The 26,777-nt window shown below is 44.2% G+C and overlaps 1 protein-coding gene across 2 annotated transcripts in view; it reads left to right on the forward strand.

The window, feature by feature from the left end:
* The window catches only part of PLPPR1 (phospholipid phosphatase related 1), a 641,269-nt gene that overhangs the window by 556,034 nt on the left and 58,458 nt on the right, over nucleotides 1–26,777 (forward strand). For both annotated transcript variants that reach the window (XM_086962070.1, XM_086962071.1), the window contains exon 6: nucleotides 389–639. In XM_086962070.1, the coding sequence (XP_086818196.1) occupies nucleotides 389–639 (251 nt within the window). The remainder of the gene's footprint in view (nucleotides 1–388; nucleotides 640–26,777) is intronic.

Genomic DNA, 26,777 nt, shown 5'->3' on the forward strand with positions numbered 1-26,777 from the left:
CCCCTTCTGTAATACCAAAGTTCCCCGGGGATGCACAAAGTGGGTGCAAAACCCGTTGTGCCCCCAGGGCACTTCCATAATACGACCCCTGATTTTTAAAGGAAACTACTTTTTTAGTGCATAAGTGAGTTTGTAATTTATGAAGTTAATATGTACTTACAATGTTTTTTCTGCAAATTCTTCTATGTATTGTTTGGAAGTGGCCTCCGGGGAACTGCTACTAGAGAGATCTATAAAACATAAAACAAATGTCCATTGCTTTGTGAGCTAAAAGATACTTTCTATATTATGGGGCACCTTAGGAAATGTTGAAGTTTTAATATAAACGTAATATTTAATCTCTCTGTTTCTGTATTGAATTGCCTTTTTACGTTTTTATCATTTACAGGGGTTTTTGCCTTTGGACTTTTTGCCACAGATATATTTGTAAATGCTGGTCAGATTGTGACTGGAAACCTGGCCCCATACTTTCTTACAGTATGCAAGCCAAATTACACAGGAGTTGATTGTCGAGCAAATCATCACTTTATTGGCAGTGGCAATGTCTGCACTGGTGACCCCGAAGTGGTTGAGGAGGCGAGGCGATCGTTTCCATCAAAGCATGCTGCTTTAAGCATTTACTCAGCATTATATGCGACGGTAAGTGACTTGATTCTTGTGGTGTTTGAGGCAACTGACGTATTCATGGTAATCAGTTGTCCGTAGTTTTCTCCCCAAAAATCCTGTTTTGATAACTGTTTTCAGACTCAAAAAGTAGAATGTACATACATTTTATACTCTCACTTTCAATATCTAACTCTTGTATTGCAGGCATAAGGATGGAATTATCATGTGTGGTGTTTGAATGGCAGTGCAGGATTCCAGTGAGCATTGATTAGGCAGCAATGTGCTGTGTTTGTTAAAACGTATAGTTGTTTTAAAACCAAGGAAGTAGCTGCAGTTATTTGGTCACTTTAGGAAGATAGCTTTTTGTAGGCAAAATGCAATAATCCATCCATTTAGTCCATTTCAGCCTGTACAAATCCATGTAGTTTGGAAAAGATAAAAAGATAGTGGGGCTATTTACAAAGCCATTTTGGAGTAGGTAAAATAGTTATCCCATAGTATTGTTTTATGTACTCTTACATCCCTGTGGAAATTGACCCCAAAACATCGAAAATGGGAATACTATTATATAATAAAAAAGCATATAGAAAGGACTGTGCTCTCTTTGCTTTTTGGCTTTTAGGGAGTTTGACTTTTGGCATATATCATATATGATTTTTGTGAATCTGCGCCATATGTCAGAGATTACACTCATATCTGCCAAAAAAAGGTAGGATTTTTCAAATTTTCAAAATGGCAATTAAAATAACAATGACATCAAGGGAAATGAGATCACATGACTTGTGACCTGACAGTGCAATTACAGGCAAATACATCGCAGGCTATTTAATCCAGATCAGAAATGACATACAATGAGGGATCTCTGAGCACTGTGCTTGGCCTTAACACTATCAGACATATCTCTCACGAAGACCAAGTAGCCAAGTGTGACTGTTGGTGCCATGTATGCCCTTAATTAGCAGAGGACACAACACCCTATTTACTGTGCAATGCCATGCACAGGTCACCAGTACAAATTCCCTCATAGCCTGCTCCAGTATTGTGCAGTCTTTACATCATGCTTCTCAGTTGCTGGCACTGGGGGAGTGGTGCAAGAATTAGGGGAAACTAGTTTCATTGTGAAAGGTTTGAGATGGCAAGCTACTCTCTCTTATATACTCCATTCCCCTTTTTCATTCCTTCCCTCCTGCCCTCCTCCTCTCTATACTAATGCCATTCCCAATTAATTAATTCCATCCATTTCTCTCTCCTTCCATATACCTAACCTTCTGGCATTCTTCCATTATCATTTACTTCATTTTCCTCGCCTTCCTATTCTGTCTTTCATTTAGCCCCTTTCGTCTTTTGTTTCGCTGTCTTCGCTACCATTTGGTTACCTCCTAGGTTTCAAGTTGTTCCAATTCATCACAAACTCAACCCTTGTAGTTTTAACTTTTCAATACAAAACTGTGCAAGCCAGAGTTGTTATTTTTAGAAACATTGTCCAATATAAGCTCCACGTGTCTGATTTGGGACATCTTTAGGTTCCTGTCTATCCCTTCTCTCTGAATGTAAGTACTTTTCCTGTGCCCCCTCCAAGATCTTATTCCCTCTCTTCCTTTTCTCTGTGAATTAATGTTGCCATACTCTCTCCATCTCTCTCTCTCGATCTCGCCTCATTCCCCCTGTTGTAGGTTCCCTGCTCTCTCTACCATCCTCTCACTTCCAAAGTTGTCCTCATTATCTCACTTACACCCCATGTCCCAGTAACCATCTTTCACTCTTTTCCACTGGCTGCCACCCTTCAGGGATCTCTAGTGATCCCACCTGAGATCTGAATACCCTGTCTGTTCCTGTTCAGTTTCTATTCTGGTAGTTGAAGAGTTGTAATAATAACTGAAAATGAAAATGTACATATATATATATATATATATATATATATATATATATATATATATATATATATATATATATATATATATATATATATATATATATTACCTACTGGCTATCGCCAGTAGGTATATATAGTTAGGATTAATTCCCTATGGGATTTTTGAAAATTCTATGTCTAATAACTTTAACGTTTGTGGACGGAATCGGCTGCAATTTTCAGGAAAATGGCACATTTTGTTTCTGAGCAGCCCCTGAAAATTTGGTGGGGTTTCGTCAAGGGGGGGCTGAGAAAAAAGGGGGGTCCCAAAACGCGTTTTTAACATTGAGTTTTCCATAGGGCGGTTGGACTCACTTTTAGCTCGAACGGCTGAATGGATTTGCACGAAACTTGGCAAAATTGTAGGGACTGTTAGCCCGATGTGCCTTTGCTAGGTCTCAATATATGTGCTTCAGTGGATTTTGAGAAATTAACGTTTATATCAAGATATATATCTGTAACAGCGCTCCGGGCAGCGATCCGGTCCGCTTACTTTTCGCGTTTCGGAACTTTGCGCGCAGAAAGCTGATTGGCTCTCCGGTGTCTGTCAACATTCTAAACAGTCCGGAGCGGCCGCCATCTTGTCTCTCGGTAGGATCGAGAGAGAAGAAGAGGTGAAAAACGAAGGGGGAATTTAATGAAAGGGGGCAAGGTATCCCCCTCTTGACCCCCTAGGAATGTTGTTGGGGTTATTAAAGGGTCCCGTGGGGAAAAGAAAAAAAAAATGATTTTTCACGGTAGAAGCGCTTCACGGGCCGCGAACTGGGCCGCAAACTGGTAGCGAAACGGGAATTCGCCATTTTGTGCTTCGTTAATTAAATTACTAGGTATAAGGGGGTGCGGGAGACGTATCCTAATCCCCTATGTTTCCTGAGGGTGGCTGAGGAGGCTGATATATGTTGATACATCTCTTCCAGCGGCTGTGCGTGAGCTTTTTTTTTTTTTGCTGCGTGACAGTCCGGAGCGGCCGCCATCTTGTCTCTCGGTAGGATCGAGAGAGAAGAAGAGGTGAAAAACGAAGGGGGAATTTAATGAAAGGGGGCAAGGTATCCCCCTCTTGACCCCCTAGGAATGTTGTTGGGGTTATTAAAGGGTCCCGTGGGGAAAAGAAAAAAAAAATGATTTTTCACGGTAGAAGCGCTTCACGGGCCGCGAACTGGGCCGCAAACTGGTAGCGAAACGGGAATTCGCCATTTTGTGCTTCGTTAATTAAATTACTTTAAATTACTAGGTATAAGGGGGTGCGGGAGACGTATCCTAATCCCCTATGTTTCCTGAGGGTGGCTGAGGAGGCTGATATATGTTGATACATCTCTTCCAGCGGCTGCGCCATCTTGCCTTTTTTCCAATGCCACAATTTTGTCGTGCACGGCAGCCATTTTAGATGCCAGGCTGGTCCCAGGCTATCACCTACCCCTGCGGATGTAGTTTATGGCCCCAGCTGTAGAGAATTCAGACATGCCAACCCTCCCGATTCAGGCGTGAGACTACTGATTTCAGTGCTAGTCTCCCGCCTCCCGATTTCTGCAAGCAAAAACCCGGGGGCATATTACGAACAACTAGCGATAATTTTTGTCTCTAACTTGTTTAGAGACAAAAATTATCGCCGCACATCGGCGATTTTTATCGCAGATAAACCTTGCTATTATCGCAGAAAAGTCAGCGATATTCATGTATTATCGAGCAAATGCTCTTAGCCATGTTATCCACCTCCCATTGGATAACATGGCTAATAACTGCTCAGGGCAGGTGTTAGATTTTGGAGATATTCGCGCTTAGCGCGAATATCTCCAAAAGTTGGTAATAGGAGATAGCGATGTTAGGGACTGTTTCCAGTCGCTAACATCTTGGCACGCCACTTTGCATGTCATTAGTGATAAGTATCACTGACATGCAAAGCGGGGCCCAAGATGGTCGCTATCTCCTTTTAGCTGTCACTAACTGGTGTTAGCGACAGCTTGGTAATAGGGAGATCATTTTATCTCCGCTTTCATGGCTTTTAAAGCCAAAAAAGCGGAGATAAACCCCCTTGATAATATGCCCCACGATTCCTTGGGGGTTTCAGCTGACAGGGCTTGGTATTGTGTTACATGGTAATTTTTCCAGGAAACGTCAGAGGGTCGATGCAGGGGTTCTAGAAGAGGTGATAAACCATTTAAGCCTCATGAACAAGCGCATGGTCTTTTAAAGATTTGTGAAGTACTCGGGCGGAGGTGTGTGTGTGCCCTCTTTCAGGAGCGGGCGGGGGGGCACTGCCAGCAACTTGCCAGGTCAGGTAGTGTTCAACACGTGCATCACCCTTTCTCTGCCTGCTATTGCGCTCCATGCTTCGGAAAGGTAAGAAAAAGAACGTGCATTTGAGTTTGAAATGTCCGATCCTGCAGCAGCACACTTCCAAAGCCCACACATGACAATAACCCGATTCAAGGCCCCATTCACCCGTTTTAAAAAAAATAGATAACACTCCAACAAAGTAAGATTATAAAACTTTATTAACTTTTAACTATAATGAACGGAACAAAAACTAAAAACATTTAAACATTTTTCAACCCAAAAAGCAACAATGGTTAGAAGCTGTCTTTTGTGCGAATAGTCCCAAGGCAGCACAACGTGCAGAGTTCTGGACGGCACCCAGGTGATGTCGCCTGGGTGCCGCACTGGTTTTGGGATCCTACAATGCAGCACAGAAAAACAGCGTGGGGCGTCCCGGGTGGTGCGGGGGGAGGCCTCGTCAGTAGCGGTCTGTTGTGCGAATAGTCCCAAGGCAGCAGAACGCGTTGAGATGTTGATGGCACTGTGTCCAGTGTCCCATGGCTGACACAACATGTACGACAGGCACCCAGGTGATGTCCAGTAAACTGCCGCACTGGTTTTGGTATCCTACAATGCTGCTCCGAAAATTGGCGTGCGGCGGCCCCGGGGGGGGGGGGGGCGTGGGGGAGGCGGCGTGAACGGGCCTCCCCAGGTGGCGGCCATCCAGCTGAGTTGCGCCCGCTCTTGCGGCTACAGCGTCTCGCTCACCATGTTGTTGAGTTGCTCCCACTCTTGCAGTGCAGCGATAGGCGGCTGCCACATGACTCTCAAAATGGCGGACGGCTCCTCGGTTTTGGGCCTGGTCCACTGAAATGGCCCTGGGACACCTTGGAACTCAGACGCTTGCCTGCTAGGGCTTGGGCTCCATTCTCGAAAAGCGTCCCCTCAGCCGTGAAGATTCTACAAAAGTCTTGGGGGCCCCCGACTCCCGCAGGCTTCCGGTGGGGAGCGGCTGCCATGATTGCTCGCGGAATGAACACGACGGAGCCACGAGATGGTGGTGCTCTCATGCTGACGCCAGCTTCAGTCTGAATGATCCAGAAACAAGGTGGGGCTTTCATCGTTTGGGAAAAAAAAATGTTCTAAACCAATGAAAAGTGTTATTTTTAGGTCATATGACCAAGCCTTCCATCTTTAGGAAACCAAAAGTAAAATGAACCAATGAAAAGTTTTATAAACAAGTCACATGACCTGTTCTGCGGCATAGGGCTACAAAAAGCGTAGAAAATCCGTTGGCACGTGAGGCGGCGTCAGTAGCGGACCGATGTGCGAATAGGCCGAAGGCAGCACAACGCGCCGAGATCCAGATGGCACCGAGGTGGTGTCCAGCAAATTGCCGCACTGGTGTGGCCATCCTACAATGCTGCGCCGAAAGACGGCGTGTCCAGCTGAGTTGCGGTCACTGTTGCGGTACAGTGACTCGAACGCGCCGAGATCCGGATGGCACCGAGGTGGTGTCCAGCAAATTGCCGCACTGGTGTTGAGGTTCCGTGACAATTGTAAGTGGTGTTTTTAACTCGCACGAATATGGTCGAGTCTAGTATCTATGAACCGCAAATGACGAGTTTTGTAAGTGTGCGCAGTTTCGCTGTGCTAACTTAAACCGTTCGTTTGTTATGTGGGTTTGTCATCTGTACCCACGGGTTCCATCTTAGATACGGCATCCATTTTGTCTCTTGCCCTCAAGTAGCCAGCGAACGGACGCTGTCCGCTTCGCGACCCTGGGACTCCCAAGATATTTGCGGAAGACGCATGTTCTTTGTAAGTGTCTTTATGACGAGGGGGATGCTACTGTAAGGCAGATGGCGCCGCTCGAGGCTCATCTTGCCGCACGGGCTTATTGTCTCAGTCGTGCATCTCATTAGGCACGTCCCTTTGATGCCTGTATCTCGTGCTTCTCGACACTCCCCTTTTACACCCTTTCCGATCTCCCTACTGTCTCCGTCTTCCTCTGCACCTGTCTTCGTTCCTATTTCGATCTACTTTACTGCTGATTGGAATTTGCTAATGGTGGGAAGATGGGTTTTTACAGTTGGGAACCGCCAAATGTTTCCGCACTTATGTTCCGGATCTTGTGTGTTTCAAAGTGATCTAAGCGACCCCTCTGAGAGCGACTTGTGGGAACCAGGTTGTAAACTATTGTGTATCATGTTATCCTATGGGTAAAAACTGTATAAAAGGAGCGATCCACAAATACAATTTGAAGCAGTCTCCCCGAACTACACTCGATGTACTTCCTGTGACTTCTGTGTTCCCTGCAGTAAATAAACCTTGACTCTTTGACGCCGAAGGAAGTGTCCCGTGTCTCTGTGACTTGTACGCCGGAGCAGGTTACCCACGAAGGTTTCAGGTGTTGTGCCCTGGCACCGCTGGGTCCAAAAGAACCCAGTCCTTCAGTTGGCGCCCAACGTGGGGCTGCATCAGTGGTACCGGTCCAAGCCCGACGATCGTGAGGAACTTCGTGTGAAATCTCCGAGGGAAGGTGCACCCCGCTTCATCGATCCTGTTGTCGAAATAAGTGGCCCGAAGACTTTTCCCGCGAAGATTCCCGCCTCCTAACGGCTGCGACGGACTGCTGCCCTGACTGTAGACCTGTTTTGGCGCCTGGCGTAGACCTTGGTATAGCGAGACGATTGACGGGCCTTCCTGAGGACGCCATTGATCTTTGAGTTAAGTATTTGTGGGTCGCTCCCAGAGTTCTTGGTTGTAGACACTTTAGCGAGTGTCTTTGTTGTAAACACTTTAGCGAGTGTTTTTGTTGTAGACACTTTAGCGGGTGTCTTTGTTGTACACGCTGTGTGAGTGTTTTTGTCGGTGACACTTTGCTAGCGTACTTTGTTGTTGTTGTATTTGTTTGACGACTGCAGCCGCCAAAGACCGAGGGTTTAGTTCTTTGCTGGGACTTGGTAAATCCCGAAATCCCGTAACCCTTGAAGTTTGTGAAACTCGGCTAGTGTGCAAGATGCCTGGTCGCAGTACTTTGTTCAGTTGCTTTAGACCTTGTGGTGCGGATTCCCTGCTGGAGGACTCGTGTCCGATACCTCCGGTTGGAACTCCTACATATGACTTATATAGCAAACATGGGCTAGGCCCGATTGCTTTTAACGATTATTGGATCAAATATACAAAGAAAGACGGCGATCTTCGTTGGCCACCTCACGGTAGCTTCGAAGCGTCGATCTTAGATAATTTGGAAATAAAGTTGTTCGAACGTAAATCAAGGCCGGCCATGTTTGATGCCTTTCGGTTCTGGCGCAAAGAAGCCCGACAGAAAGAGATCAGACAAAATAAACGTAGTCAGCGAGATACTGTTGCTACTATAGTGAAGAAAGCTGAGCAGTTTCAGCGTGATAAGGAGGATAAGGATAAGGAAGTGTTTGAGAGATTACAGCGTATGTCCATAGACAAATGCTATCCTGTTTTGCCTACGGAGTCGGATAAGAAGGAAGAGGCAGTTGAGGATTCTTTAATGTCCTATCTTATGAAGTCGCCACCTCCGTACGTACAGGGTACCGCAGCTCCTGTGGTCCCTGCCGTACCTGTTCTTCCACCTGTTATTCCTCCACCAGTTCCTCAACCTGCACCTGCTCTTCCGACTGTTCCTGCTCCTTTGCCTATTTCTATTCCTACTGCTCCTCCGCTTCCACATACTCCTGTTCCCGCTACTGCTCACGCTACTGCTCCTGTGTTGTTAACCCCTGTTGCTGCTAACGTCTCTACTCCTTCTCTTGTTAGTCCTGTGTCTTACTCTTCTCCCTCTACTCGTAATCGTGATTCTCCCCTTGCGACAAATTTCTTTCAGTCGCTCGGACCTGTTTTTGGGTCTGCAGGTTCTGATGGTCCACAGAGACGTAGCCAGCTTCCTGGTAATAGAGAACGTGTTGCGCTATACAATATGGCGATGGGTTGGATGATAAACCCTGTTAGAAATCCACCACGTGTTGTCCTCGAAACGTTTGATCAATTCAACATACCAACTCAGAGGTATGTGTTTGATGAAATGTGCAAGTTCTTACATGATCAGATAGTGGCCAATGCGCCTGACGAGGTGCTGACCGCCCTGTCTGAACTCCGGCTTCAGTTCGCAACTGGACTGATAGTCGACACTAATGTCCGACGTGCTATTGAGCGGTTGCTATCTCTTCGTCCCGCTCCTATTCCTCATGCATTGTTCGTTGAGGACATTGAACAACGAGATGGGTCTGGCCAATATCCTATGCGTGAAGTTCCGCCAGTTTGGGTACCCGCTGATAATACTAATGCTAATGCTCCAATACCAGCACATTTCCAGAGAGTGTGGATACACCTCCCTTGGAAACGATCGGAAGTGCTTCAGGTGAAACAAACTTTGCCTGATCCTCGCAAAAATCCTGCGGGGTATTACAAAGAATTATCGCAGCTCGTAGACGCTACGATAATGAATCTGGCCGATATCGACATGTTGTTTGGCAATGTCGTACCGCAACCGGTATGGGCCAAGATTCGTCACCAAGATCACGCGAATGAATTAGGTGGTGATTGGGCTGCCATTACAGCGGCAGACGCTGGACAAGTGGCTGCTACTAAACCCGATCAGTTGATTGAACTTCTTCCCCAGCGAATCATTACATTAATGAAAACGCTTATGCCAGCTATGAGGGTAAATTGGGACAAGTTGTCAGCCTGTAAGCAGAAGAAAGATGAGAGTGTTTCAGACTTCTTTACGAGGTTCGAGGAAACATTCGTCGATCATAGTGGGCAGGATATGGGTACTGAGGGTGGACAGAGGTTGTTTGTGGATAAATTCGTATCGAACTTATTGCCCGACTTGAGCCATAAATTGAAAAATTCAGAAAGTTCATGGGCCGTTTCTACCTCAGCTCAGATTCTGGCTACGGCACAATATTACGAAAATAGAGAAAAAGAGGAAACTGACCGTGCTGATAAAAAGACGAAAGAGCTGAAAACTAAAGTGTTGTTACAACAAGCATATCCGCCGCGTTCTAATCAGAATGCGCCTCAGCAGAATAGATCACAGTCGCAATCGAATCGATCGCAGTCGCGTAATGATTCCTCTTTTCAGAGATCTTCGTTAGGGTACAATCAATGTGCTTATTGTAGACAGGAGGGACACATTAAATTCAATTGTCCTGCTTTAAATGACCGTAGTGGTGGTAATTCGTCTAGAGGAGGTCGTGGTGGTGCACAGCACGCATCACGTGGTAGAGGTCGTGGTGCTCAGAATGATCGCTCTGACCATTCATCAAATTCTAATAACTGTTTTGATCAACGTGGATCATCGCAAGGACGATCTGCGCAGTATAATGTAGACGATTATTACGTCGATCAGGGAACTGACGATAGTAATTACTAGGACAGCCGAAGACAAGGAGAGGGAGTGGTATCAGTTCCGGTTGATCAGAGAGGGCCTTACGTCGCAGTTGCTACATCGGGCGTCGTTGAGCCTTTTCTGTTGGACACTGGTGCAGCGAAAAGTTCTATCATGCATTCGAAACTCCCTGGCGCACCTTTGTCTGGCTTAACAAATGTTTCCGTTGGATTCTCTGGCGCCCCCGTTAGCAATCCAGTTTCGCGCCCTTTGCCCCTTAAAATTGGGCCACGTGAGCTCGAAGCTCCATTGATTTTGTCTACTGGTTGTGGCGAAAATCTTTTGGGTCTGGATTTGCTTAAACGCTTGTATGCGACTTTGTATTGTTCTCCTGCGGGTGTAAAGCTTACGTTAGGAGAGAGGGTAGTCTCTCCCATGTACTTGTCCCTCGATAAGCTTCCACCGGAATTGAGTTCTCTTCCTGCATCTTTGTGGGCGACGGGTCCAAATGACGTGGGCCTACTTGATATCTCCCCTTATGTTGTTCAGTTGAAATCGAATGTGCGATTGCCACGTATTCCCCAATATCGTATCTCCCTTGATGGTGAACGAGCTTTGTTAGCGATCATCTATGATTTGATCGAGAAAGATGTCATTGAAGAAACTCGGGGAAACGTGTGCAATAGTCCTGTACTGCCCATTCTTAAACGTACTGATCCTACCAAACCGCCTGTTTATCGTTTTGTTATCGATTTACGGGAGGTGAATAAAATTGTGGTTCCTCAATTCCCTGTTGTGCCTGACATTACGGCGCTACTGACTCTGATTCCAGCTACAGCTTCATGGTTTTCGGTGATTGATTTGAAAAATGCGTTTTTCAGCATCCCGATTGCCGAAGAGAGCAGGGACCTTTTCGGTTTCTCTCTTGGTGGACGTAGCTTCCGGTTCAAACGCGCTCCTCAGGGCTACTGTGAAAGTCCATCGATTTACAGTCAAGCTTTGAAGGGTCAACTAGATGCGTTTAGGTTGCCGGTTGGTGCGGCTTTAATCCAATACGTCGATGACCTATTGGTGGCTGCCGATACTCAGGACATTTGCAAAATTGCTACAGTGTCGTTGCTGCAACATCTCTGTGAGTTAAATCACAAGGTGTCACCTTCTAAACTCCAATATTGTTGTCAAGAAGTAACCTACCTAGGTCACTTATTGTCAAAGGAGGGAAGGAGATTGACCCCAGAGAGAATTGCAGCGATTGCGCGAATGGCTGTGCCACAAACCCAAAGAGATGTGCGTGCCTTCCTAGGTATCACGTCGTACTGTAGGCAGTGGATTCCTAATTTTTCATTGCTAGCGAAACCATTGGTGGCTCTTACGTGCAAGGATGTTTCGACTCCTTTACCATGGACGGAAGAATGTCAGAAAAGTTTTTCTGAATTACGTGATTCATTGTGTTCGGCTCCTGTGTTAGGTACCCCTGATTACAGTAAACCGTTCACGTTATATGTTCACGAGAGGGAAGGTTGTGCTTTAAGCGTCTTAACGCAACCTTTTGGTGGTAAGCAACGTCCATGTGCATATTTTTCCTCGACCTTAGACCCAGTAGCTAGAGCATTGCCGAGTTGTTTGAGAGCAACTGCGGCAGCTGCGGTCTCCATCCGACAATCAGCAGGATTGGTCATGGATAATATGCTTACGGTGATGGTTCCGCATGCAGTCGATACTCTTTTGAACCGTACGAAAACTCAGCACTTGACGAGTGCGAGGTTATCTGGGTACGAATTGACGCTCTTGGCAAGCCACATTCAGATAAAACGTTGTAATGTCCTAAATCCGGCAACTTTGTTACCAATTAGTGCAGAGTCAGATGCAGTAACAGAACATGACTGTTACTTGCGGACAGAGGAGGAAACAAAAGGTCGTGTGGACCTTAAAAACACCCCATTGGAAGACCCGGATGGCATCCTGTATGTGGATGGGTCATGTTTTAAATTGCCGAATGGTGATGTGACTACTGCTTATGCTGTGGTGACATTGAATACTGTTGTTGAGACTGCGAGATTGAATCAGAATTCTGCCCAAGCTGCAGAGCTGATCGCTCTTACTAGAGCATGTGTATTAGCAAAAGGTAAACGTGTGAATGTGTACACCGATAGTCAGTATGCTTTCGGTGTAGCGCATAGTTTCGGACGATTGTGGCGAGAACGTGGTTTCTTGACGTCACATGGCACGAAAATACAGCATGGCCAGCTTGTGAACGATCTTTTGGATGCATTGACTTTGCCTGCTCAAGTTGCAATTGTTAAATGTAGTGCGCATCGTAAAGTGACGGATGATGTTGGTCGTGGTAATGCGTTTGCAGATGAGATTGCTAAGGAGACTGCCCGGAACCTTAGCACTCGAATGTATGTGACGAATTCGGTTAGGTGGCCTACAGAATCAAGTATGTGTGAGAATACTATAGAGAGTGTGAAAGCAATTCAGAATGAGGCCACCGACACTGAAAAGATGAAGTGGAAAGAAAGTACGGGAAGGTTGGATGTGAATGGTTGCTGGATTGATTTGTCGGATCAGAAAAGATGGATGTTGCCTGATGCGTATGTACTGGCCGTTGTGCAAATGGCACACGGGTTAGCACATATTAGCGCGAAAGGTATTTGCAAGTTGTTGGCTGATGTGTGGAAGAATGATGGTATTACGAAGTGTGCTGAACGTTTGGTGAAGAATTGTATGGTGTGTATACTGTACAATCCTGGCAAAGGAACCCCAACTCCCCCTGGCAGTTTTGCTCCTCCTTTGTATCCCTTTGAGGTGATCCAATTGGACTTCATCCATATGGAGCGATGCAATAACCTGAAATACGTTTTGGTTGTGGTTTGCGCATTCTCCCGATGGATCGAGGCCTATCCCCTCAAAGACAATACTGCTTTGTCTACTGCGAAAATCCTACTGAAGGAATACTTTCCTCGGTATGGAATGCCTAGAGTCGTGTGGTCAGATAACGGAAGTGAGTTTGTTGGAAGTGTGATGAAGAGTGTGTGTAAGGGCCTTGGAATAAATCAGAAATTCCATAGCGCCAATCATCCCCAGTCAGCTGGATTGGTTGAAGGGTACAATGGCACCCTTAAACTAAAATTAGCGAAGATTCAAGCTACGACTGGACTTTCGTGGCCTGATGCTTTGCCTCTAGCATTACTGTCAACTAGGGCGACTGTACACTCCCGAATAGGGCTCAGTCCCTATGAAATAGTGTTCGGCCGTCCTGCGAATGTGTGGGGGGTTCCTAGGCCAGGAATATTCTCTGATCTTGAGTTTCCGATGTTGATTGATTACTTACATGACTTGACTGCTAAACTGAGGTTAATTCATCAACAGGTTTACGACGCCTTGCCGACGCAGACGGAGGGTCCAGGCCACCAGCTCCAGCCCGGAGATTGGGTGGTTACCCGAAATTTTTCACGAAAAAACAATCTGGACCCTCGCTTCACCGGACCTTACCAGGTGCTCCTGGCCACGAGGACTGCCGTTCGTCTTGAGGGGCGGAAAAATTGGGTACATGCTACCCATTGTAAGCGAGTCCCTATTCCTTTGTCGGCAGACCCGTGGGTAAGGAAAGGCATTGCGTCAACAGAAACAGAAACATTGCCGGCGTTTGTACCTTTTAGCGACGCACAGCTTGTTGGAGAACCCTCAGCGCAGCAGAAAGCCACTGTTGAACATTTGTCAGCAAGAGACTCAAGACCAGACCAACGAACTGATCAGCAGGACGCTGTCTCTTCGACAGATCCTTTGTTCGACGTGCAGACACGTCCCGGGAAACATCGATATTCTTTGCGATCTCACACTAAGGACAAATAAAAATTTGCTTGCTTTGCTGAAATTGATAACTGCAATATCTTCGTTTCCCATGATCAACTTTGAACATTCGTATCATTGAAAATTGTTTTGTATATATATATATATCAAGCTTCTTCCTTGTCCACAGCTGAGAAATATTGTGCTAATATATACGTATTGTGTATTGAGGGCCGTAGGGCCGCGCGCGTACTTCCTTCTGGACAGTAGGTCTTGACACTAGGTTAAAGACCGTCGGTTCCTAGGAACTCCTGGGGATTGACTATTGCTGCACAGAACGAAGTGCGTCAAGAAACGTTGCGGACGGTCGTAGGGAAATGGCATTTTCGAAGCTGAATGATTTGGAAGGAGCTCAGGCATATAGAGTCAAGCTGCAGAAACTTAGTCGTACGAAATGTTTTGTATCCCAGTTGTTTGTTTTGTTTTTAACTGCTTCTGCATTTTTGGCGGGTGGGGTGTATTACACTATGTCTTACTTCTTACTTCCTACCCCTACTCCTACTCCTTACCCTAACATTACTTCTACTGCTTCTCCTCATTCCTTTCATATGTTACCAGAACACGAACAGGCTAGACGTGTAGAATTCCGCAACAATTCCTTTATCCAGCTCCTCCATCAGCATCAGTTAGTGGTTAACACTACTAATTGTTGGGTGTGTGGGTTGATGCCACATACTACGGGTAAGGGAATTCCATATCTGGTGTTACCGTATAGTTCCCAAGGGTCAGCTCGAGCATTCCAAACAATGCTTCGAAGCGCACTGGGTTTCCACCCCACTCCAGAACGTTCCCCCAACGCTGGTCCTACCTCGTATCAGTGGGTGGTATCGATGGCAATACAGGATTTAGAAGATGAGATCTATGATGCTTTTCTCATCCCTAAGGCAGAGGTACAAGCCTATAGGGCACCGAATAGAGGGGAATATAGTACGTTCACTAATGAAAAGCAGCTTAAAAGCTCGCCTCCAATATGGGTCGTACCCCACACTGGTAATCTTTGTCTTGTGGGTCGTGGTTCGCAAGCCTCACTTGGAGTAAGTGCTTGCACTGAAAGTTACGTTCTGCCAATGTCCCCGTTCCCTGTGTTTCTGGCTGCCAAGGGTACATACTTTATCTGTCATGATCGTGCATACACATGGTTGCCCGCAGACTTCATGGGCTCATGTTTTGTTGCAAATCTGTTGCCTCCGACGTTTACTGTAGATGCCGATTATCATAAGACTAGAGTTGTACGAGGCGTAATTAGCGAAGAGGATACTGCCGGTCAAGAGGCAGGAGACTTTTTCAAGGGTTTCCTCCCGTTTTGGGGACCTATGGTTAATAGTAGGAACCTGAGACATTTGACTCGAGTGGTAGAATCGACAGCTAACATTACTGCCAGTGCCCTTGGTAATATCACCACAGAACTTCAGGCGGAGAGACTTATGACATTACAAAACCGTATGGTTTTAGATGTTGTCTTAGCAGATCGCGGTGGGGTATGTAAAGTGATCCATTCGAGCTGTTGCATTTTCATTCCAGATAATGCTCCTACTGTCTATCAAGCCATCTCGAAGTTGCACAAGATCTCCGAATCCATACACGTGGATGTAGGGGATTGGACGCTACTTGGTTGGTTTTGGGGCCTGGTGTCGACTTGGGGTTGGAAGATTCTGACGATCATCGGGGTTGTGGTAGTGTTCCTGTTCACGTGTTGCCTTTGTGTGCAGTGTGGTCCTGCCTTATGTGGCCTCTGTGCTACAACGTGTATGAGACAACCATCTGTTACCAAGGGGACTCGGTTGGACAGAGCTATGCTACAACGACATCTTGATGGTCTGATGAATATCGAGTATGATTCCGACTAGTGCTTGCCTACATGAGGGCAAAAGGAGCGTCTGAGGTTCCGTGACAATTGTAAGTGGTGTTTTTAACTCGCACGAATATGGTCGAGTCTAGTATCTATGAACCGCAAATGACGAGTTTTGTAAGTGTGCGCAGTTTCGCTGTGCTAACTTAAACCGTTCGTTTGTTATGTGGGTTTGTCATCTGTACCCACGGGTTCCATCTTAGATACGGCATCCATTTTGTCTCTTGCCCTCAAGTAGCCAGCGAACGGACGCTGTCCGCTTCGCGACCCTGGGACTCCCAAGATATTTGCGGAAGACGCATGTTCTTTGTAAGTGTCTTTATGACGAGGGGGATGCTACTGTAAGGCAGATGGCGCCGCTCGAGGCTCATCTTGCCGCACGGGCTTATTGTCTCAGTCGTGCATCTCATTAGGCACGTCCCTTTGATGCCTGTATCTCGTGCTTCTCGACACTCCCCTTTTACACCCTTTCCGATCTCCCTACTGTCTCCGTCTTCCTCTGCACCTGTCTTCGTTCCTATTTCGATCTACTTTACTGCTGATTGGAATTTGCTAATGGTGGGAAGATGGGTTTTTACAGTTGGGAACCGCCAAATGTTTCCGCACTTATGTTCCGGATCTTGTGTGTTTCAAAGTGATCTAAGCGACCCCTCTGAGAGCGACTTGTGGGAACCAGGTTGTAAACTATTGTGTATCATGTTATCCTATGGGTAAAAACTGTATAAAAGGAGCGATCCACAAATACAATTTGAAGCAGTCTCCCCGAACTACACTCGATGTACTTCCTGTGACTTCTGTGTTCCCTGCAGTAAATAAACCTTGACTCTTTGACGCCGAAGGAAGTGTCCCGTGTCTCTGTGACTTGTACGCCGGAGCAGGTTACCCACGAAGGTTTCAGGTGTTGTGCCCTGGCACCGCTGGGTCCAAAAGAACCCAGTCCTTCAGTGTGGCCATCCTACAATGCTGCGCCGAAAGACGGCGTGTCCAGCTGAGTTGCGGTCACTGTTGCGGTACAGTGACTCGAACGCGCCGAGATCCGGATGGCACCGAGGTGGTGTCCAGCAAATTGCTGCACTGGTGTGGCCATCCTACAATGCTGCGCCGAAAGACGGCGTGTCCAGCTGAGTTGCGGTCACTCTTGCGGTACAGTGAGTCGAACGCGCCGAGATCTGGATGGCCCCGATGTTGTGTCCAGCAAGTTGCCGCACTGGTGTGGCCATCCTACAATGCTGCGCCGAAAGTCGGCGTGGGGTGCCCCTTTGGCTTATGAGGTGATGTCAGTAGTGGACCGATGTGTGAATAGGTCGGAACCAGCACAAGGCGCCAAGATCCGAATGGCAAGTTCTGGATGTTGAGTGCCATAGTTGAGAGTTCTGAGCAGTGCTTGTAAGACTATCTGAAGTTTATTATAAGAATCAGAGTAAGTTGAAGACTGTCTGAAGCTTATTTGCACCTTTTGCAGCTTCACTATTGCCCAAGGTGGTGTCCAGCAAATTGCTGCACTGGTGTGGCCATCCTACAATGCTGCGCCGAAAGACGGCGTGTTCAGCTGAGTTCCGGTCACTCTTGCGGTACAGTGACTCGAACGCGCCGAGATCCGGATGGCACCGAGGTCGTGTCCAGCAAGTTGCCGCACTGGTGTGGCCATCCTACAATGCTGCGCCGAAAGTCAGTGTGGGGTGCCCCGTTGGCTTATGAGGTGATGTCAGTAGTGGACCGATGTGTGAATAGGTCGGAACCAGCACAAGGCGCCAAGATCCGAATGGCAAGTCCTGGATGTTGAGTGCCTCAGTTGAGAGTTCTGAGCAGTGCTTGTAAGACTGTCTGAAGCTTATTTGCACCTGCTGCAGCTTCACTATTGCCCTGGTGTGGCCAAAGGTCGCACATGACATAGGCGGCCGGCTCCCGAGGTCCGGCGGAACTTTTTTCCTTTTCCTTTCTGCTTCTTTTCCTACAATCCGTTTCATCTGAAGACACGACCAGGTCCCTGAATGTGTGCAGGGGGACGCTATTGATTGAATGAAAATGGCGGCTTGACACAAAGCTGACTCAAGCGTTACTGTTGATGCTATACAGACAAAAATTGGTTTTCAGTTTGTACATTCTTCAGGTTTTTTTTTTCCATCCAAGTCTGATTGAGAGTTTGTAGAAAAATGGCTTCAGATTTTCCACATACTACTCTTCAACATTCTTCCTAAATGTAACAATGTGAAACTCACTAGGAGAACGGCTGTTTCTGTTTCCTTTCAAAATGCTGCCAACAATATTTTCTGAATGGAAGACACCATCTTGTAGCATAAAGGGCCGAAAGGGGTTCTGGTCTGGCCGATGGTTGGTGGAGACATTTTGACTATATCTTGGACCTGCCCGGCCTCGCCCAAAATGGCGCCGGTATAAATGGGACTCGTAACTCCTTGCCCGCAAATGTATATCTAGAAAATGTTATTGTAAGTGGCCCTGTCTTATTTTAATTACAAAATGTACGTCCACCGATTCCGCAACTGTTAGACACCTTTGTTCTTGCAACTTAATGGCCCGCTCGTTACGTTCTTCTACAGGGTAAATGTCTCCTCATCATATACGATTTCAGTTTGCTCCGTGGCCGGCCCACGTGGTTATAGGCCCGTATTTGTATACTGACATTTTCACAATAAAGGTTTTTAAAACAAAACACGGTAGTAGTATTTACATTGGTAAAGTTTTTACTTTTAGTCACTGTTTTCGAATCAGTAAAAGGCAAGTGAAATAAAGCAGTCCAATTACATGACGGATAAAAGGTATAATATGTAGGAACGCAGTAAAGATAAATGGTCAAGGGCAGTTGTGTTTTTCATGTCTGCAACATAAAGTGATCGATAAGAATCTGATAATCAGGCGTATCGGCGACTAAGACAGCAGGCGGAATCTCTTTTACTCAACGGCTCCGTCATGGAAGGAAGAAACGCCCTTTTTCTCGAAAAAGGAATATATTTTACTTGCAAGACAGTTGTAAATTTTCCGGGAAAGTACATTAGCCTGGAATATTATAACATATGTTTGAAAAAAAAATATTATTCGAAAACAATAAAAAGCGTAATTTTTAGGTCATATGACCAAGCTTTTCATCATTAAATTAACAAAAGTAAAATGAATCAATGAAAAGTTCTATTAACAAGTCACATGACCTGTTATGCTTACGTTACGCGCTGCGCGCCGCGCCTCGGATCACTTCCGGGTGCGCTAACGCGGCGTGTCATATAACGCATTACGCGACAACGTAGGTCAAGAATATAGTCAAAATGTCTCCACCAACCAGCGTTCGGAACACAACCCCTTTCAGCAGTCCAAAAAGTTCTGTTAAATGACAACAGAGGGGACAGGCAACAAGAACCATCAGTCAAAGAGGGGAGGGCAAGTTCTTCTCTTCCGGGTCATGTTGGGGCGCTACCGGAACTGATCGAATTGGTAGTCTACAGTGTTTCTGGATGTTTCAGACTAAAGCTGGCGTCAGCATGAGACCACTACCATCTCGTAGCTCCGTCGTGGCCATTCCACGAGCAATCATGGCAGCCGCTCCCCACCAGAAGCCTGCGGGAGTCGGAGGCCCCCAAGACTTTTGTAGAATCTTCACGGCTGAGGGGACGCTTTTCGAGAATGGGACCCAAGCCCTATCAGGGAAGCGTCCGAGTTCAAAGGTGTCCCAGGGCCATTTTAGTGGACCAGGCCCAAAACCGAAGAGCCGGCCGCCATTTTGAGAGTCCTGTGGCAGCCGCCTATCGCTGCACCGCAAGAGCGGGAGCAAGTCAACTACATGATGAGCGAGACGCTGTAGTCGCAAGAGCGGGCGGTAAACAGCTGAATGGCGGAAGAGGCACAGTGTAGCAAAAGCGGGCGGAATGGCAACTGAAACGGTAAAGGGGCGCCCCACTACAGCGTGTCTTCAGGTCAAACGGATTGTGGGACAAGGTTCAGAATTGAAGAGTCATCAAAAGGCAAAAAGTTCCGCCGGACCCCGGGAGCCGGCCGCCTATGTCGGGGGCGATCTCAGGCTACACCAGTGCTATAAGACTTGGGGAGGGTGTCGGAGCCAAGCGTCTTCTCCGAGTCCATAGCCATCACACCGCCCCTCAGGGGCCTCCGTCAAGCTGTTTAGGAAGGTAACATATCACATTGTTTTCTAATGCAGTCAGGTCCACAAACGACACTCATTTACTTTGAGAATAGTGAAGCTGCAGTAGGTGGAAATAAGCTTCAGACAGTGTTACAAGCACTGCTCAGAACTCTTAACTATGGCACCCAACATCCAGAACTTATGCCATTTGAGAATGGCAGTGACATCGAAGCAACTCAGGGACCAAAACCATTAACGTACTTTCACGTATGAAAATCTTACTTGGGGAGGGGGCAGGAGCGAAGCGCCCCCTCCCAGTCAGCGCCACCACACCGTATGTTGAAAATTTGAAGCCATCGTTCTACAAAGTCAACCAAACTTGGATTGAAAAATCTAGAAAAATGTACAAACTGAAAACCAGTTTTGGTCTGCATAGCATCAGTAGCAACGCTTGAGTCAGCTTTGTGTCAAGCCGCCATTTTGATTCAACAAAGCACAGGCATTGAAAAAGGCTCAAACTCAGAACTCTGAACTATGGCACCCAACATCCAGGAGCTTGCCATCCGGATCTTGGAGCCTTGTGCTGCTTTCGACCTATTCACACATCGGTCCACTACTGACATCATCTTATAAACCAACGTTATGTAAATAGTTTTTTAATAAAATGTTTTACCCTGTTTCTTTGCTGGTGTGTTGTCTATATTTTTAATATTTGCATAGGGTTTGTCGTTATTTTGTGCGGGATGGGTGATGGAGCCGAGCTGTCTTGCAGCCCTCATGGTGTGGAGCTCAGTTCATCACACTATTTTCGTATTTCTCATGAAGGGTTGTTCCTAATATTTCTATTTTAGCGAGGTCAAAAAGAGATCCAATTAGTGGCCTACTGATTTTGCTCGATTACTTTTATTTTTTTACACGATTTTTCACTATCTGCAAAGACTAAACAGAGTATTGCGACTTTGTGCTTGTTTGTAAATAGAGAATGATCCAAAGAGAACCAATTCTAAAACAGTAAATGCTTGGACAACAATCAATCAAATGGAGAGACAAGCACATACGACGGATTACAACGGGGGCAAAGGCTTGCGTTAACTACCGTTCACTATCTGCAAAGAGAGAGTACTACTAAGACAAAAGAGGGGAGGGGGGGGTGCAGCGTTCAAAGCACATCAGCGTGCATAAATACGAAAATGTTTTTATCTATCACGTACTTGACATTTTAAAGCTTTTCATATTTGCTATTAAAAAACCAATGAAATTCACAGAAAAAACCATAGGTTATAGTGGATATATAGTTAGGAATTTGCATTTACAAAACCTTGAAAATTCAATGAAAAAACTATTGGTTTTAGGCCATATATAGTTAGGGATTTGCATTTACAAAACCTTATTTTACTCGCATAAAACCATTGAAATTCCATATATAGTTATAAGCGCTAACTATATATCGCGCACCCGCAATCCACTGCTGATGATGTCACATATTACATCATTCATGACATGGTCAGTGACATCACTGATGACATCACTGATGACATCTCAAATGACATCACTGATGACATCTCAAATGACATCACTGATGACATCACTGATGACATCTCATTTGACATTACTGATCACATCACTGATGATATCATTCATGTGATAATACGATGAACCTCTTCAGACTCTAATATAACCTTAGATACAATCAGTGTAAACAGACACTCACAGACTGTCACTCATCCATGGAGTTACTCACACACCTAGTTAGTCATGCAAAGAATCAATCACACCTCCATTTCCTCAACTATACAGTTATACAAACTTTACTTATTCAAACATATACTAACACATATTTACTCTCTTATACAATCCCTGATACAAGTTCACAATGATCCATACAGCCACTCACACATTCACTGGCTCTTATGCACAGTTATTTATATATGTCAACTCTCACATGTACTGTGTTTTACATATGTACTTACTTTGACATGTAGCACTGAGATATCCATTCACTCACCAATACACTCATGCACACAGTCAACCGCCCATATACAGCTGTTTCCACATGCACTTTTGAAACCATACATCTAGTGAATCAACTGCTCACACATCTATGCACAGAGTCATACACCTCCCAGCCACCCACACACACACTCAGTCTCCCATACAAATACTTGGGCAACCAATCAATAACCCATATAGTTACTCATATAGCTACTTATCAACACATGCAACAGTTTACAGAACAACAGACATAATGATGCACAAATTAAGACAGTTTAGTCACTAACCCATGCACTCAGTGAGACACATTTAATCACTCACTCATACAGTCAGTCATGCACCTACTAAATCCTTCATCCAGACACTTATACATCCACTCATTCTTCAATATGTAAGACATATTTTAACTTTACAGAAACATACAGTCACTGGGTGTTGTCATCAGTGATGTCATCAGTGATGTCATTTGAGATGTCATCAGTGATGTCATCAGTGATGTCACTGACCATGTCATGAATGATGTAATATGTGACATCATCAATAGTGGATTGCGGGTGCGCGATATATAGTTAGCGCTTATAACTATATATGGAATGTCAATGGTTTTATGCGAGTAAAATAAGGTTTTGTAAATGCAAATCCCTAACTATATATGGCCTAAAACCAATGGTTTTTTCATTGAATTTTCAAGGTTTTGTAAATGCAAATTCCTAACTATATATCCACTATAACCTATGTTTTTTTCTGTGAATATATATATATATATATATATATATATATATATATATATATATATATATATATATATATATATATATATATATATATGTATTACCTACTGGCGGTCGCCAGTAGGTATATATAGTTAGGATTTTTTTCCTATGGGATTTCAGAAAATTCTATGTCGAATAACTTTGGCGTTTTTGGACAGAATTGGCTGAAATTTTCAGGAAAATGGCACATTTTGTTTCTGAGCAGCCCCTGAAAATTTGGGGGGGGGGTTTCATCAAGGGGGGACCGAGAAAAAAGGGGGGTCCCAAAACGCGTTTTTCCATTCATTTTTCCATAGGGCGGTTGGAATCACTTTTAGCTCAAACGGCTGAATGGATTTACACGAAACTTGGCAAAATTGTATATATGGTTTGCCCGACGCGCCTTTGCTATGTCTTAAACACATGGCTGCTAGGCGTTTTCCCGTCCTGCGCTAAAATATCTCAAACACCATAAATCATGACGAGCTGGCCTTGTCATCCGCGCACGGCAGGTAAGCGCCATGACGAGCCCAGCTCGTCATTAGCTTCGAAGGGGTTAATATATGTGCTCCAGTGGATTTTGAGAAATTAACGTTTTAAAAAACAGATATATATGTGACAGCGTCCCGGTTAGCGCCCCGGTTCGCGTACCTGACGCGTAACGGAACTTCGCGAGGAGAAGCGGATTGGCTCTCCGGTGACTGTGAACATTCTAAACAGTCCGGAGCGGCCGCCATCTTGTGTCTCGGTAGGATCGAGACACAAGAGGTGGCAAAAACAAAGGGGGAATGAGCATAAGGGGGCAGAGTACATCCTCCCTGACCCCCTAGGTTTGATAAGGGGGCCTTAAAAGGGCCCAGCGGGGCAAAAAAAAAAAAATTATTATCGTTTTTTTGCGGGGGGAGAGCTCGGTACGCGCACCGGGAAGCGGTCCGGGGAGCGTAATATAGGGAAAATAGAATGAAAGAATGTTCAAATTATGTATGTATATTGATTGTTAATTTTGTTGTATTTATTTTTATTTTTTTATTTAAGTACCAACATGTAGGTACCAATGCAGAGTCTAAACATAAAAATACACCGTTTCCTTTGTAGATATCTTGCATGTTGTTTCAGAAGTTATTGTGGTATATGGAATTCATAGGATAGTATGTGAGTAAAGCAGAAAGAATATTGAGGCAGGAGATGAAAAAGAGATGTTAAATACACATTGGAGATAAAATAGTGGGAGAAAGGAAGTAACTATGAGAAAACTTACTATGTTACACAAAAAAAGTTGCACAGTATATTTAAAGTCTGACTTTACATTATAATCAATTTGGTACTAGTTTAAAAAATACATATAAAAATGAATAATGTCTCAAACAATTTTTGAATTATTAAATATAAATTTATTTCTCAGATTCGTTTTCAAAATTTAAAAGAACTTCTAATATTTGATTGTCAGAAATGTCCTCATTTTCAATCAGGAAATCTACTGATTCTACACATTGAAGACGTTCATAGTCCTGTGATTCATCAAAGAATTCTGAGTCATTGGGTTCAATATCTGTATCTTTGTTGCTTTCCAGAACAATTTCGATGGTATTTGTTTGCTCTCCTTCCATTTTTGTGCTGTAATTCGAATTAAAAAAATATATATCAGTAGAGATAGGGCACTGTTGGGTTTAAGTTTAGACAGGTAGTTTGTTTTTTTTAACAGTGATTTTATCTTTGGGCACTGTATGGTATCAGAGTGGAAGTAAAAATATAAAAAAGTGTATGTGATAAAGTCTAAGTAAATTCATAATTATACAAGACAAGCCTAACTCCATCTATAACTATAACAGAGAAGTCTATCTTTTTCTATAACTATTGCAGAGGGATAGTATATAACTATCAGAAAATGTTTTCCTAATTAACTTAAAGTGCACAACATACTTCAGTTTTTAAAATAACATCTTACCTTTCAAAAAGAAGTTTAAGTTGTCAGTTGAAATGCACTTGAAATGTACTTCAGGAAGTAGTAGTCAAAATGGCTGTGTTTCTCTCTCTTTCTTTATATATATTCAGGTACATAACCAATCAAATGTCATGAAATAATAGAACATAATGAAAGTAGCATTTTAATTGGTTGTCAATTCTAACACTTCATAAGTGTTTTTGTTAGGTAATTTACCTCAGGATATTTAGTCAGGCCTACAGCATAATTTTCTCAATGGAATTCCATCAAATTTGGGTAAATGGTAGGGACTGCTATGTAGTAGGGCCTATTCTATATTTGATGAAAGTGTCTCTAGTGGTTTTTCTGTAAATTAGTTTCCCACCTTTTTTTAGCGAGCGCTCACCGGTGCGCTCCCCGGTACTCGAACCGGCAGCGTTACGGGAGTCCTCCATTTTGTGTATCGGTAGAATTGAGACACAAGATGGAGGACAAACAATGTTCGGAATGGGTAGAAGGGGGCACGGTAGACACTTTGTGACCCTCTAGGTTTTCTGAGGGGGGCTTAGGACGCTGATATAGGCAAAAAGAAAAAAAAACGTGTGGGAAGCGCCCGGTACGCGCACCGGTAAGCGAACCGGGGAGCGTACTTTGGTGAAAAAAAAAAAGTTAGAAAAAGATAAACGTTTTGAATTATCAGAGGTAGTAAAGCAATGAAAAGAGCTATTGGGTTCTGTGGCTAATTAAGGTACTTACAAGTAGGTTCCAATGCACAGTTTTAAATTCAGGAGGAATATTCTATTCCCCTCATCGGAGAAGTGCACACCATCTCCTCTGTAGATGTCTTGCATGTTGTAACCCAAGTTATTGTTGTATATTAAACCCATTGTAAATTCTCTCATGTAAGCTGAAACAGATTTATTCACATGTTTCCGTGCTTTCTCAAATTGTGGAAAAAATAGGTTGGACCATTTCCATTTCTGTCATTGGCATATATTGGAATATACTAAGGCAGTTTGGGGAAAAAGTGTCATCAATTGATGAAAGGTGTCCTTTAAAAGCATTTCCTGACCAACCCCAGTCATAGTCCCAAAATCAATTCCACCACAGTGCACTATTAAGAGGTTAGGGTTTGGCAGATGCATAAAAAAATTATATTACAAACATATAAAATATATTTTTCATTTATTAGAATAATACATTTAACAGTTTTTGATATTTGCAATAAAAAAACATTGAAATTCACTGAAAAAACCATAGGTTATAGACCATATATAGTTAGGAATTAGCATTTACAAAACCTTGAAAATTCACTGAAAAAACCATAGGTTATAGACCATATATAGTTAGGGATTAGCATTTACAAAACCTTATTTTACTCACACAAAACCATTGAAATTCGCATATATAGTTAGTTGCACTAACTATATATCGCGCACCCGCAATCCACTGCTGATGATGTCACATATTACATCATTCATGACATGGTCAGTGACATCACTGATGACATCACTGATGACAACATCCAGTGACTGTATGTTTCTGTAAAGTTCAAATATGTCTTACATATTGAAGAATGAGTGGATGTATAAGTGTCTGGATGAAGGATTTAGTAGGTGCATGACTGACTGCATGAGTGAGTGATTAAATGTGTCTCACTGAGTGCATGGGTTAGTGACTAAACTGTCTTAATTTGTCCATCATTATGTCTGTTGTTCTGTAAACTGCTGCATGTGTTGATCAGTAGCTATATGAGTAACTATATGGGTTATTGATTGGTTGCCCAAGTATTTGTATGGGAGACTGAGTGTGTGTGTGTGTGGGTGGCTGGGAGGTGTGTGACTCTGTGCATAGATGTCATCAGTGATGTCATTTGAGATGTCATCAGTGATGTCATCAGTGATGTCATTTGAGATGTCATCAGTGATGTCATCAGTGATGTCACTGACCATGTCATGAATGAGGTAATGTGTGACATCATCAGCAGTGGATTGCGGGTGCGCGATATATAGTTAGTGCAACTAACTATATATGCGAATTTCAATGGTTTTGTGTGAGTAAAATAAGGTTTTGTAAATGCTAATCCCTAACTATATATGGTCTATAACCTATGGTTTTTTCAGTGAATATATATATATATATATATATATATATATATATATATATATATATATATATATAT

Source organism: Lissotriton vulgaris, chromosome 3_1 (genome assembly GCF_964263255.1).
Source record: "Lissotriton vulgaris chromosome 3_1, aLisVul1.2, whole genome shotgun sequence".
In the NCBI taxonomy this organism is placed as follows: domain Eukaryota; kingdom Metazoa; phylum Chordata; class Amphibia; order Caudata; family Salamandridae; genus Lissotriton; species Lissotriton vulgaris.